This window comes from Pungitius pungitius, chromosome 1 (genome assembly GCF_949316345.1).
Source record: "Pungitius pungitius chromosome 1, fPunPun2.1, whole genome shotgun sequence".
NCBI classification, from domain to species: domain Eukaryota; kingdom Metazoa; phylum Chordata; class Actinopteri; order Perciformes; family Gasterosteidae; genus Pungitius; species Pungitius pungitius.
This window is the reverse complement of record NC_084900.1, coordinates 33593470-33608261: the sequence shown is the minus strand read 5'-3', so window position 1 is coordinate 33608261 and position 14792 is coordinate 33593470. Positions and strand designations below refer to the sequence as shown.

General features: G+C 44.1%; 1 protein-coding gene across 1 annotated transcript; it reads left to right on the top strand.

Annotated features, from left to right (window-relative positions):
* The first annotated feature begins 5946 nt into the window (after positions 1 to 5946).
* Positions 5947 to 14250, top strand: olfml3a (olfactomedin-like 3a). The gene is made up of 3 exons (XM_037479270.2): positions 5947 to 6520; positions 8710 to 9022; positions 11059 to 14250. Exons 1-3 carry the CDS (start codon positions 6410 to 6412, stop codon positions 11856 to 11858), a joined length of 1224 nt encoding a protein of 407 aa, XP_037335167.2. The 5' UTR covers positions 5947 to 6409; the 3' UTR covers positions 11859 to 14250.
* Positions 14251 to 14792: the final 542 nt, after the last annotated feature.

Sequence of the window (14792 nt, the reverse complement as noted above, 5' to 3'; positions counted from 1 at the left end):
CCCGTCTTTACCAGACACAACATTAAAGTGATGACCACTTTGATGCATCACCGGTCAGTGACATAATTCAAATCGAAATGTGTTATTCTGCATAGTAAGTACTTACACTTGTGTTACTTTCAGTATATTTAGATAATAATACAGTTGAGTACTGTTCGTTTTTGCAGTAGTTTTGATGTTTTTAAGGTTCCCCTTTCCTTCCCTTTTTCTGACCCCACCAACCCCCTGGTAATGTTCTTTCAGTCCCTTACTTGCTTGTTTGCAACATACATCCCTGTGTCTTGTAACAAATAATAAAATAGTTTACACCAGCTCAGGAAATGTGGAAAACGTTCTCAGATACCAGCATGTAGACAAGCCCCTAACAATCACCATTAGGTGGGCCATGACAGAGCTTTTCCACACCGCGCGACGCACTGAAACAGCTGCTGACAAGCCGAGCTCTGCTTCAGTCCGTCACGATGCTCTGATTAAGACCCTGCAAGGCAGGACCTCAAGATGACGGCCCGGATGAGCAAATACCTAATGGGCTTCCTGCAACACTTGATTCAATTTAATCCAGGAACTACTAAACCTGTCTCCATCATGATGCAATTGGATGTCACTGTTGATTTATTGCATTTTGTCTTTTTTTTATATTAGTCGCACAATAATTGCAGAGCAGCTATGGATAAATCTCAGGGTAGGATGCATTCATACTTTCACTAATCCAGACACGAAGCCCCTAAACATATAATTACCTTATGAAAAGAGCTATGCCCCCGTTTACATGCACTCAGACCAGTGAACACAATGTAAGGGCACATAATGGGAGGCTTTTCGCAAAGATAACTACCGGGATCAGGTGTTTATGCAGTAATCAACGTAGAAGCATGTTTTTAAGAGCCTACATAATGAACTTGTGCAATTATATCTGTGACTCAAAGTTCTTATTACCTCATTGTCACCGCACTGGTGTCGAAGCTAAATCGAATATGTGTACTCGTGATGTAGGGTGGGCTTGCAGGTGGGTTACAAGTGACTGTGCCACTCCCCCCTCCCTATATATGCTTACAGGCAGGGGAGGCCAAACCCTACGCACACATTTCTCTCCACTTCACAATTTGGCAACCGTGAAGTTCGAGGCATTTCGCTCAAGTGAGTCACGGGTTTGAATTCAGCGCCGTGCCAAAGAAGTGTTGGGTTTGAGTGCCGCGCTGCTTGAGAATGCGGCGGAGAGAGCGTGAGGCGACATGTTTTGCTGGTATAGGGGGGGATACAGGAGATACTCCTGTAATGAGTGCTTTGTGAGATAATGGTATGCATGAGCCCCTCCCCATGTTTCCCCACTCAGCTCCAGAGGCGCAGAACAATGCCGAAACATGTCACGGTAGACGGGCTGCCCGGGGAGGCATGCGGCGCTCGAGGAGGGGGGGGGTCGCAAGAGTGCGTTGGCAATGCGATCGGATTCCTGCAATGGCGCACGGTTGCGTTGCGTTCAGAAGAACTGACGAGCCGTGGAACCCACGTTACTGGTGGTCAAGACACTTGGCGCCAAGTTGCCTACTACAGTATGTTAAAGTCCTTGAAGGAGCCACGTGGGTTTTTTCCCACAATGCCGTTGTTCACTTTGCTTACAGATGCAATGAAACCACAGATCTTATAATAACCCGCTCCATTTGGTATCCTGATTACAGTTACGTTAACCTCAATGACACGGCAGTCTGATTAGAAAAACCAAAAGGAATTCTAAACTTCGTGTGAAGAAAAAAAAAAGCTTGCCGACCCCCTCGTCTGGACCGTGGCGCTGGGCAGCCAACAGCTGTGGCAGGCAGTGACGGCATTTCCTTGGATAGTCTCTCACATACTGTGTCTTTATTTCCAGCGGGCCGAGGTCCCGTTGCAGCGACCCACCACGGATAAATGCTGCTTTTGTCAAGAGTTTTTCACCCTCTGAGCAGCTGTCCACAACCCCTTCAGGCGCTCTTTCTGCCCGACGACCCCCAAAGCCAAGTGCATGTCGGCCGTCAGGGCAGAAAGAAATTCGTTCAAGTTGAGGGACGGTTTTCATTAGAGCAACGGGACAACTTTAGATATCATGGAGAAAGAAAAAAAAAGTTTTCTCTCAAGATGCCCCTTTATGCAATGGATCTAAACAAGACACACCTTTGTGCGGTGTTTACATATTGCATACCTCGTTGGAATCTGGCTCTGATACATCTCGGACCGTTTCACAATTCCTGGTAGTACGATGACTCACTGATGCTCTCTGGATGGGCCCAAAAATTGGTTTCTAGTCACACAAAGCTGTTAGCTTTCGAATATTACGTGGCCAACAACACAAACCCCCGATATTCAGCGCCTGGATGGAGTTCACCTTTTTGTTGCACATTCTTCCAATCAAAAGAAAAAACAAGTTTGACCACAATTGGTCTACCAAGAAATTCAACATTTTCCACTAAAGCAGAGGAAAATGAAGATGAACAAACCCAATGGTGGAACACAAGTACACACTACTACTACTACTACTACTACTACTACTACTACTACTTTACTCCACTACAATTTAAAGGGAAACATATAGAGTACTCACACAAAAATTTCAAATATTACGTCGCCAATAATAACATAACAACAATAATAATATTCAGAATCACTGCACATTCTTCCAATCAAAAGAAAGAGAGGAGACATGTGTCGACCTAAAACACAGCTCTCGGTGGCTGCAGATGAAGCCCGGCAAAACCACTAATAAGGCCTTGACTATTACCTGGACTGACAACCCGAGAATGGGAGGAACGTTGCTGGCTCCACGCTGCTCAGCCAGCCAGAAAGCCTCTGAGCGGCAGGGCTAACGCAGGTCAAGTGATTTGGCGCCTCGGGTGTATTAAAGCTATTTACAAGGGACTAAAGGATTTACGTTGCTTCACTCATTCAGTCTGTGCTTTTATAGGACCTGGCACCGGGCGGCTAAGTCTTCTCTCAATCAATACCAAAGGGTAATAAAGAATGTGGCCTTTAACGGGTGTTTGGCTTTTTGTTCAGCTGCAGAGGAAAGGAGGATTTTTATGGGTGGCTCCTGACGCCTGGTGAGAAGGCAAAAGGTGTGAGATTACACGAGACCCCTCGGCGCGCACACACAAAACACACAAAAATGTATGTGTGTATATGCACACAAATCTGTAACCGTAGTCTAAAGCAATGCTCACCACTCAGCATTTGTGCCATTTAACTCTTAGCATAGACATATAATGAAGGATGAAGTTAAACGATTTAAATAATATGTAAGAGTAAATTGTTGCAACAGTAACATTCTAAAACCATATAAATGTCCACGAAGAATGGTGTGAAACTTCAGATTAGTGTGTTATAAATGATTACTAATGAATTAATGATTATGAGTGTATTAGAAGTCTATTAGCGTAAGCAGGCAGGGCCCTCAAAGAAGCATTGACCCTCCATACGACTCTGTTAGGTTTATTTGAATGAGGGTCAAAAAAGGGAGAATTATTCATTACTAAAAGATAAATCTAAATAAAGAAAGTTTGTATTTCTTCCTTCTTTTCCTCATGTACATTCACAACTTGGTGACCCGACTACATCTAAAACTATTAATCAATGAAAAATAGCTCCAAATAAAATATGGATGAACATTTTGTTAATGATACTTTTGTATCTTTAAATACGACTTGAAATACCAAAACCTGCAATGGCATTTTTACAATATTGTATTGGTATTTTTAACTTCCTCCACTGCAGTTTTCCCATAAAGAAGGATGCTGCCATCTTGTGGTTATTTCTTCAAAGGAACCTTTTTTGAGTAGTTTGTTAGTGACGCTTGCCAGCGCCACAGGACACTGTTTCCTGTCCACTGCATAAATCCAATCAGTGTCCCACCCCGAAAGTGTCTGAGCTGCCGTCACACCCTTTTGTTGTGCTGCAGCCTCGAGCTAAAAGGTTATGAGACTGCAGTATGCCAACATAATGAATCCTGAATGATGCTTTGCCCTTTGATCACATTACACTTCTCAATGGGGCAATTGAGCACAGTAATTAATAATAGATTAAACATCTATCCAGAGTGGCAAGCAGTATAGGACACATGCTTCAAATCGATTTAGCAAAAAAGAGAAAAACAGGCGCGGAACTATAATTACTTACGTGATCAATCAGGAACTATGATTGGAAAAAGAAAATCTCTCGGGCATAACCCCCCCCCCCCCCCCCCCCTCTCCCTCTAACACACACACACACACAAACAGACACACGTACACACTCACAAACACACAATTTCTCCCGCCAGCCAGCCTCAGACAGACAATGTGTTCCAGATTAGATCAAACTACAGGTCACCCATTTTGATTTCTAAAAGCAGCCGCGTGGCCCTTTGTTACCATGGCGACAGTCACAGTCTGGTCTGCTGTTTGCCGGCAGAGAAATGGATGTTGTGGTTCGGTTCTGGACTCTGAGACGATAGTGTCCAGCAGACAATCAAAGAACAGATTGATTTCACCTTGGCCATGGGGGTGCTGTGGAGCAGCTGTCAATCAAATCAAAATGCTACAGCAACACGCTGCCAGCCTTGAACACAAACTTCTCTGACACTGTTATTTGTTCCCGGAAAAACAGCCTTTACAGTCTATAGTGCAATCTCCTGTGACCCGGGTAGATAAATGGCTGAGGCTGGCGTTATCACATGTATGGGAATGAGTTTGTGTATAAATAGTCAGCAAAATGACCGAATAGAGGCTCAAAACAAACAGAAAGCGTCGTAAAGTAAACTCAAAGAGCTGCAAGGCGACAACAAGGAGATGTAAAACAAAGAGGCTCAAAACAACCACATCGAGACAAAGAGACCTATAACGGCCACAATGAGATGCAAAATGGACACAAAGAGACCTTTCCAGCATTTACAAACCACAAGTTAGAAAAAACATGGCAACTTATAAATTCGAATGGTTATGGACAAACAAGAGACAAAACGGCCACAAAGAGAGGACAAGCGTCTAATGGAGACACAAAATCGAAATGCTTGGACGCTAAATGCTGCTGCATCAATGCTGGTCATTTTGGGCTTCTGCATGCCGGCATGTACTCATGTCTCTGGGCCACACGGAGTCAATAAAATAAATATCCAACTGCCCCCGGGTTGAAGAGTCGGCTGCCGTCAGTCAGCGTGATCGCCCGTGTAATCAAACCCTCATGCGCCACCGGGCAGACTCCGGGTGGAATCTACAGTGCACGCCGTCTCCTTCGACGTGGTGAAATTGACCAATTCCAGGTGTCAATGCGCGATGGGGGGCTTTGTGTTCGGAACCAACAAGGCAGATCGGCCTCAGTGGGAGCTGGTGGGGAAGCCACACGCGTGACTTTTGTTTGATGGAAACAATTCAACGGTGCAGTGGATTTTTTTTTTTTAAAGTGCAAATTGGAACAAGTTCACCTTGTTCTGTTTTTCATTCTTAAGTCTACCTTCATTTTTTGTGTCTGTGTGTGTGTTGTTTGTACTCTCTTGACCCTATCAGCAGCAAAGGACATGCTTCGGCTCGGTTACTCTGTCATTAAACTCCCTGACGTGCAGCCTGAAGGACTGACAGCTCCGACAGGAAATCCTTGGCTCCCTGTCAGAGATGCTCACCGTCCACCTTTTCTTTATTTTTTATACCAAACCACCACGGCAGGTTTACCAGAGAGAGGTGAGCAAAGGTTGAAGCACATAATACCAAACACAAACCCACTATATGACCCGGGGTTGCTCAACTTTACACTGCAAATGGTCCAAAATAACACACTCCCACTGACCCGGACCCATTCAATGTTAGAAGCCTTGACCTTTTCCCGACTTCCTGCACACCTGCGCACCTGTTTCTAATTCATCTTGTTAGCCTAGCAGTATGCACTCTTACCAATAAATCCCTGGACTGTTGCTGTCAGCCCTCCTCACTCTGGTGCCTGTACTGAGCGGCCTTGACAGGCACCATAACTAATTCAATTACAGTATCCAGACTGTGTCCCTGCAGTTATGCAGTTCATTTGAACTTTGTTAGAAGTAGTTGCCAGAGCTGCACAAAATGTGGCGGAAACACCGACCTGCAAACATGCACAGAGTTGAGTGGAGCCTGCACATTCACTTTTTGAGAACATCGAGGGGTAAGAGGAGGTAAGAGGAACAAGGCTCCTCCCTGAGAGTTTGCAAAAACATTCCAGGAAAGTGAGAGCGGTCAAAGAATTGGGAGCTCTCAGAGCGGCCTCTCACTTGCACGCGATCCTTTTCCGTTTTCAGCACGTATAGTTGTGCTGTATGTGTTCGAGTTCACTGGTTGTTTGAAGCTCCGGAGACCGAGAGTTATTGGGAGGGAGAACCCCGAAGAAGCATCGTGACTCCGGATAAACAAAGAAACTCAGCCAGCCCCTCATCGATCGGCTCAAAATGAAGCCGGTGTTTGTCCTCCTTGTCTCGGCCGCCTGGACTCTCACCGGAGCCCAGCATTACTACCAGGGCCTGATGGACTATCTGGACAATAGGTTGTTGGCTATTGAGGTAAGAAGCGTCGCCTCTTTAAAAGTGTTCCAGGAGTCGGAGGGCAGCAAACATACTTACATTACATGTCATTTAGCTGACACTTCTACAATGGCAGATAAGTGACATTATTTGGACGATTTAAGTGCTGCAATTTGTTACCGTTTTAGTCGAGGTGTGTCTTTAGTTTGCGGGGGAAGATCTAAAGGTTCTCTGCGGTCCTGATGTCATCAGAGAGCTCGTTCCACCAGTTCCAAAATTGTATATTATTGCCTGAAAGCATTTCATGAAAGAATTTCCTTGGTGTTGTCGGTGCATAAAAGAACATTTATAAAATCTACAAAAGTGTACTCCATAATTCAAAAAAATTCAAATAAAAACTATATCAGAAAATGTTCTACAGCATTCTCTGATTCTGCAAACGTTCATAGTGTAAAGAATATGTGCAAGAAAATGTTCTGAAATAACATCCGTTACACAAGTTAATATAAGTTCCTGTCTACCTCATTCTGCTGCGATTGGAAGGTCTTAATTAATGCAATCTGCATAGCTCATCAACTCTGCAGCGGCCGACGAGGGAGCATCGGTCGCTGCACACAACATGCAGCTTCTGTCCGGCAGCATTAGTTTCCTCAGTGTTTTTAGACAATGACACATCCGTAATGAGAACAAGCTCAACCATCGCTGAAGTTCCTACTAGGAAGATGTGTTCCACAAAGCTTGGGCGTTCTGTTACAACAAAGGGCCTCGGGGGAAGGAATCCAATTGCAGAGAGTTCAGTATTGTGCTTTAAAGGGAGCCGTGTGGGCTGGCAAAGTGTGTGTAAGACGTTTGTTGGCTTGCGATGTGAAATGCAAGAGGATTACACGTCTGTGGGAAATTTCAGTGATCTCTCATTTAAATAATGATTTGAATGCATTCTTTTGGCACAGATTTTCTAGCGTCTCCTTATTCGCCGTGCGGCTGCGGTGCAAAAGAATTACAGTCTTACGGCTGTTATCCGCATGAAATGAATAGTTTATTTACGGCTAAATCCTGCTCTCTTCCCTCCCCTGTGGTTTCCCTCCAGTTTCATTCTGCATTAATATGAACGTGGCATTTCATCAAATCAGTTTTCATTGAACTTTCATTTCCGTTTGACCACAGGCCCACAGCAAACAAAGGGAGAACATCAATCTGTTGTGAAGGAGACAGTGGAGAAGGCCGTCTCTTATTAAATCTTGCCCTAAATAATTCTTTCTGTTATGTGTCCAACACACACGGTATTCCATTTGGTGATAGGGATTTGCTACGTAAAAAAAATAGGTGTTACTCCCCTGGAAAAGTGAAAGCTGTGAACTGAACCGGTGATGACCTATTAAAGGTCACTGTGAGGGTCAGAGAGCATCTCCTGGGAATCATGAAGACATTTCTAGACCATTCAAACTTCAACCTTGGAATGGCAATCCGGGTTCCCCCTGGTTCTAATCCATGTATCGATCGATGGATGGATTGTTTTGTGCATAAATGCATGGTCCCCAGAGGACCCGTTTTTAGCGTACTAACCCATAGCTTATATTTTATTATACTTTTATTTTTATCTTATTTGCACTATGTCGTCATTATTGTACTGTCTTCTGTCATGCACCTTCCGCCAAGACAATTTCCATGTATGTACAACATATTATGGCAATAAACGCTTCCTGATTCCTGATACATCCTACTTATTTGGTTATCCTCTTATTTATTCTTTAGTGCAAAATTTGTGTTTCCCTCTGGATGACTTAACTCTGGTGACTACTTTATTTGTTTGTACAGCATTATTTTCTGGTTTAAGTTAGAATTGACCTGTGTGCGACTGTGGTAGGGCGGGGTCGACCTTCCATCAGAACTTTGCTAGTCCTTGTGTATCCTTGTGTAAGAATGGTGACACGTTGTGTCAAGCAATTTAAGTGATCGGAAGACTAGGGGAAAAAAAAAAGCCATGCAAGTACAGTCCATTTAGCGTTAAAACTAATATGTGTTTAGGGCTAATTGGAAAATGTTAGAATCGCTCAAACACCAAAATAAGATGGTAAACCCAGTAAACAGTGTATCAGCCAAATATCAGCTTTTGACTCTTAGCTTACAACATAGAAGACCAGCAGATGTACTTTTCCTGTTGGTCAGGACAGTTGGTCGCTTTTATTCACTAATTCACTTTTTAACTTTGCTCTGTTCTGGTCTGGTAGGACCGCATGCACCTGTGGCATGATCAATCCCATCGCTACCACACAGAGCTGCTGGATTTCAAAAAGCTAACCGATGAGGCCGTGGTTGGTCTGAGAAATCAGCACAGCGCGATGTCCAAAGACCTGGAAGACGCTGCACTCCGAGTGGACCGGGTGGAGCACAACGTGGACTACGCGGAGACCCAGACTTCCCCCCGGGCCTGCGCCAATCAGGCCGACAGGGTGGTCGAGCAGGGGCCCTGGAGGCTGGAGGAGAGCAGAGGAGAGGAAGAGGAGGGAGACGACTGGGTGGAGCTGCACTCCCAAGTCTCTGGTGAGCGGCAGGGAAGCACATTCGCGGGTTACGCCGAACCTACTACTACTCAGCGGGGCGGCTGCGTTTGATCGTTTTGTTTGCATTCTTTGACAGAGCCCTGGCACAGTCGGAACCGCGTGGAAAATATAGATTATCGTTGCAAACTGCACTTTTAAGTGTGTTCATGCAACGCTTTAAAATAGCCTTTCTGGAGAGCTGCCTTCTTGGATAAGCCATGCCTCTGGGTAATAGGAAACAAACACTGAGCTGTTACAAGTCATTTAACGGAGTGTTTTCCAGGCTTGATTATTTCAGCAAAGTTGCTCCCCTGCATGCACTGTTTGAGAACAGCATTTGTCTTTATATTCTCCAGATATGCTGGAACGGCCTTTTGCTTTCCACAATACAGGGACTTAAAACCCTTTTTAAAGGGTGATATGTGAAGTATTGAAGCATCTTTTTGTTTTTCATTCCAAAAAAATACATTACGTATTTGTATTGTCAGGTTGTGACGAATGTGCACATTCGAGGTTCTGCATATGACATTAAGCACCAAACTGCTATTTGCCATCCAAACAAATTCAATACCTGAGCAGAGAATTGCGTTTATACGGACTCTTCGCGTCAAATGAAATATCAACTTAATCGTTATTTACAGCAATTTTAGACAATCAATAGCACAGAATGATGCAGTAATATCATAAACGCTCTCCTGAGAATGGTAATGCCAGTCATGCTGTACAAAGCCAAGCGGGTGTCCCCTCGTTCAAAGTGGATGGTGGTGCAATGCAGAGCAACGGCTTCTCAAATCGTGTCTGTGTGTAAAATCTCCTGTGCAATGCGGAGCCCCGTTTCTCTGCAGAGAGGAGGCACAGGAAGCCGCCCTCGGGTCAGCGCTGTTACTCTCCGAGCTCATGTTCGCGCTGAACAAAGTGAACCATTGTAAGTGTCTGTCGAAGTGATCCGAGCAAACTTCACCGCATTGCCGTGACTCACGCGGTTTTTGAGTAAAATGTTAATTTTTTTCCAAGATTGTTTGCTTGTGATTTTTATGGAAAGCGTTGCTTTACGCTTCCTTTTTACAGGGAGCCTCATTATGCTGTTTTTGTGCTGCACTCATTCATCCTCTCATTATGCATAAGTCTGTGTGTCCAATTCCCCCTGGCTCTTCTTTTGCCTTAATTTGGAGAGACAGATATTGACTGCTGCAGGCGGCTTGATGTTTCCCAAATGTTACAATAGGTTGTATATGTAAATGTATTCTTTACCAAAATATCCTAATGCAACTAATTTGCCGGCTGGGAAAAAATTATATTAACTTATATAAACACCTCTGAAATATATTTCTCATATTATTTGTAATGATTAGTCCGATGTGCAACATTTGCATGTGATTTGTGGTTCTCCCCGGTTATTCTCTCCTAAAAGGTTTCAAATCCTTAAATATTTCTCATTCATGAGTGAATAAACAAACACATTGTTAGGTATAACATTTATTATAAGATCTTCATGGTCAGTGCCATGGCAACACTTAATGTGGATGAATCAGTTAGAAAAATATCTGAGCGCATTGCAGGGACTGCTTTCAACTAACTCAAATCAAGACTAATTTATTCCCTAATTGTACGGTTGGAGCGACTCACTAATACGAAACGCTAAATTTACCACCTTGGAAGTAGGACGTGTCAAACAAAATACAGCATTTTTGTCCAGTAAACTATTCACGACCTTTGCAAAACTAAAAGCAAAGGTTAACAATTTGTCAATGTAGCTGCTAGTGCCGTCAGTCACGTGACTCACTTGACGCGTCAAAAGGCCGCTTGAGAGGTTTTGGGAATGCTCCCAATCTTGTATAAGAACTTACTGACGGCCTCAACCACTTGTTACTATTAGCAATATGGTGCTAATAGTATACGTGTATGTCTACATACTGTGTTTATACAGCCTCCCTTCATTATTCATATACTGTATGTCTGACTTCACAACGGAAAGCTCGATAGGTGTAGCAAATACAGCGAACAACAATATCCTCTTTGTGTTTTCCGTCGTTGCAGACTGCGTGGAGATCATCTCCGGCATCAGATCGGTGAAGATTCTGAAGAGAGTGGGCGGTCCCAGGGGCATGTGGACCAGAGACCCCAAGTCGTCCAAGGTCTACGTCCTCAACGGGACGTCGGGGGGCGACGTCTTCCAATTCGACTCCGTCCGCGATTTCTCCCGCTCGCCCGGCGTCGCCGGCGGCCGACAGATCAGACTCCCCTCCGACTGGAGGGGTCCCGGCGGCGCCGTCTACGACGGCCACTTGTACTACGTACAGCAGGGGGGGGGCGGCGCCGCCGCCGCCGACGACGTGCAGGTGGTCAGGTATGACCTGCGGGGCGGCTCGGTGACCGACGTCGCCATGCTCCCCGCGGAGGGCCGCGCCGCCGTTTACGGCCTCAACCCGGAGACCGTGGCCGACCTGGCGGCGGACGGCGAGGGCCTCTGGCTGCTGTACGCGGCCGGCGACGGAGAGCCGCACATCCACCTGGCGAGGATGGACCTCGCCTCGCTCGACATAGAGCAGACCTGGGACACCCGGTGCCCGAGGGAGAACGCGGAGGCGGCTTTCGTGGCCTGCGGCACCGTCTACGTGGTGTACAACACGCGCCTGGCCAGCCGCTCCCGCGTCCAGTGCCTCTTCGACGTCAACGACCTGGTCGGCAGCGAGGAGGCCCCCCTGATCTACTTCCCCAGGAGGTACGGGGCCCACGCCAGCCTGAAATACAACCCGGAGGAAGAGCAGCTCTACGCCTGGGACGACGGCTACCAAATCATTTATAGGCTGAACATGAAGAGGAAGCTCCGGGTGTGACGGCAGGAAGTAGAAGTCGTGTAATGGGGAAGAAGAAGAGCTGCGCATTCACACACATGCTATGCCTCAAGTCTCTCACTCCACATGAATGACTGATTTAAAGGGGGGTCCCATAGCAACGGCCTTTTTCAAGCGAAAGACACAGCCTTTGAACTATTATTTATTCATTTGATTCTCTTCTTTTGATTCAATTTATGTTTGAAAGGAAACATACGAATGCCACTTAGAGGCTGTGAAATCTTACTGCTACGTGATGTTTTGTGTGTCCATGCCCGATTTAATTTGACCAGTTGATCCAGACGAAAACTCATTTCCGTTGTGCCGGCTGCTGCTTGTTAAGCCACTGGCTGTGTTCCCTTCACCCAAAACTCACAGTACGGAGTCCATTTTTGCATAAGTCCTTTAATTCGAAGAAAATAAATGATTTCACAGAGCTGATAACACATCACACTCGGGGAAAAAAAAACACAAGAACAAACTGCTGTTGATTTTCAGACTTGTTTGAACAGAAAAAAACAAACAATTTATCAAGGAAATAATGTTTGGTAATTTAGTTGAACTTTTTTTACACACCGGGTCACTCATATTTAAAATTCTTGATAATGATCTAGGAACTCATCATAGACTTGCTTAAACTAACAGCTGTCAGTCACAAATTTCTATTATTACAAATACAAAATGTTCAATAAAAAAATTGAAATTCAGGGCTATCATAACAGTTGGAAGGGATACAAGATTATATCAAGACATTACAATATTAGGCAAACCTAGCAGGTCTTAGAAAACTCCATAAACTGAGGCAATTGTTTTAACAGGTTTAATCTACTATGAAAATACACCACATTTTCAATGTATTATGTATGACATCTATGAAGCACATGTTTAAAATACTTTGTTTCAACACGAAAATAAGATATAGAAAACCTACGAAAAATGCCATTAGGGATGAATTTCACAATCAAAATAACTGTAAATGAGAGTTCATGCTAAACTGTGGTGGAGGGGCGCCTATGCTACGATGTCAAGCATGAACAATAATGCACTGCCTCATTCTCTCTATAACAAGTGCCAATTAGTGAAATGCCACAGCTCTGCAGACACTGACCCGTCCAACCATCAGCTGCCCCCGCACTGTCATCTCACAAACACACACACACACACACACACACACACACACTGAGGCACTACACAGCTCTCTCTGAGTGCACTTACTCACGGAGGAAATAGTAAAAACAGATCCGCCTGGGTCTGCTGAACACATCTGCTCATGTCTTTGTGTCTGGCCCCACATTTTTCGCAACCTCCGTGATTTATAGCCTGTTCATTGTACGGCGTGTTCGAACTGTGACATCACTTGTGCTCTGTCACTGACCGAGGCACCACAAGTCTGGGCCCAATCTTTTTTGCCACAGCGAAGAATATTCTAACGCTGTTTCGGTAAAAAGGGCCTCGCTCCGGGAAGGTTTCACGTGTCAGTTTTCTGACCCAATATCGCTTTTAAATTCTGTGGATTAACCATTCCCGGCCTGATACGTTTTACCCGTGCTTGCCAATTACAGAAAAATGAAATCACTCATACTGGAGGGTAAAAGTGGAGAAAAATCCTGCAAATAGATTCCGAAACAAGAATGAAGCCTCCATGTAAAGCTATTGATGTATTTGTCTAAGCAGATTAAGCAACAGTCATCCTGACGTTTTTTGCATATTCAATCTTACTAAAACTTCTAATTATTGTAGAGAAAGCTAATAATATGCGGAGACCAAATATAGGAATTAGTCTGGTGCAAAGATATCAGATACAACAGGGTTGCTTTAGTCTTTTTCTTCATCACATCAAATATCTACAATAAAACCTATGTCCTCCCTCTACAACAGTGTGATTAGTGACATAAACATCCAGAAAGTTGCATGTTTTAAAGTACAAAAGACGATTATGTTCACCTTTTTTCAGCGTGTAGGTTATTCTCAATCATCCCCACCACCAAAGCTAAATATATTCAAAATGTAAATATTCTTCTTTTTTGTTTAATCATTAACATCTAATCATATATTTTCTTGTTTTCTTTGTAGAAAAACAAAACGTACATACATTTACCGGCAGACGGCTGTACATGAAACTATAGACATCCATCAAAAAAAGAAAAAGAACAAGAGAGAGAAAGAAGCGCTTTTGAACACGAGTGCCTACGATTTGGAAGAAAAGCGTGAGATTGCTCCAAAGCAAACATTAAATAGAGAAGGAGGTAAGGGTGTATTAAGTGTGCTCACAAGTTCCCTGTTTACAGAGCTCCATTAACAAAAAGCTTGTTTGTCACCGTACCTTTTCTTTTTGGTCCAAGTTAATTTACCATTTGTGCCTTTGTCAGGTAATTTAAACTTGCACAACTCTACACTGCAGTCAACTTGCTCTCATGTGATTACCAATAATCCTATTGTACCTTCTTCCTCACATACAATTTATTCTCTTGGCTGCTTGCAAAATTACACGAAAGTTGCAAATTGTCTACTGGGGAATATTTTAGTTTCTGCTGATCCAACCTCTTCTGGAACAGATAATTGCTTATGTCATGATGACGCTGGAAGTACAGTGAGCTCACTTGGAGCATTCATTTCAGTTTGGCTATTCATAAACATAAACGACAATTGGACTGGTTTCCCTTCTAATAGTTTACGAATGCTACAGTTCAGTATTGTTTTTTTGGGGGGGATTATTCCAATACAGCGCTTTTAAATTAAATGAGAGAAAGTTGGTTCATTGCTTCAGATATTTTTTTTTTTACCCCAGACGTTGCATCTTCTTTGAAACTTCTGCTGTGAAACCTCTGGTGCTCTGCTGGAGCGATATCTGACGTCCAAGCTTTCTAGCAGAGAGTCTCTGCGTGTCTCCGTGTGACACTAAGACTTGTGCAGCTCGGCTTGGACAGCTCAATTTGA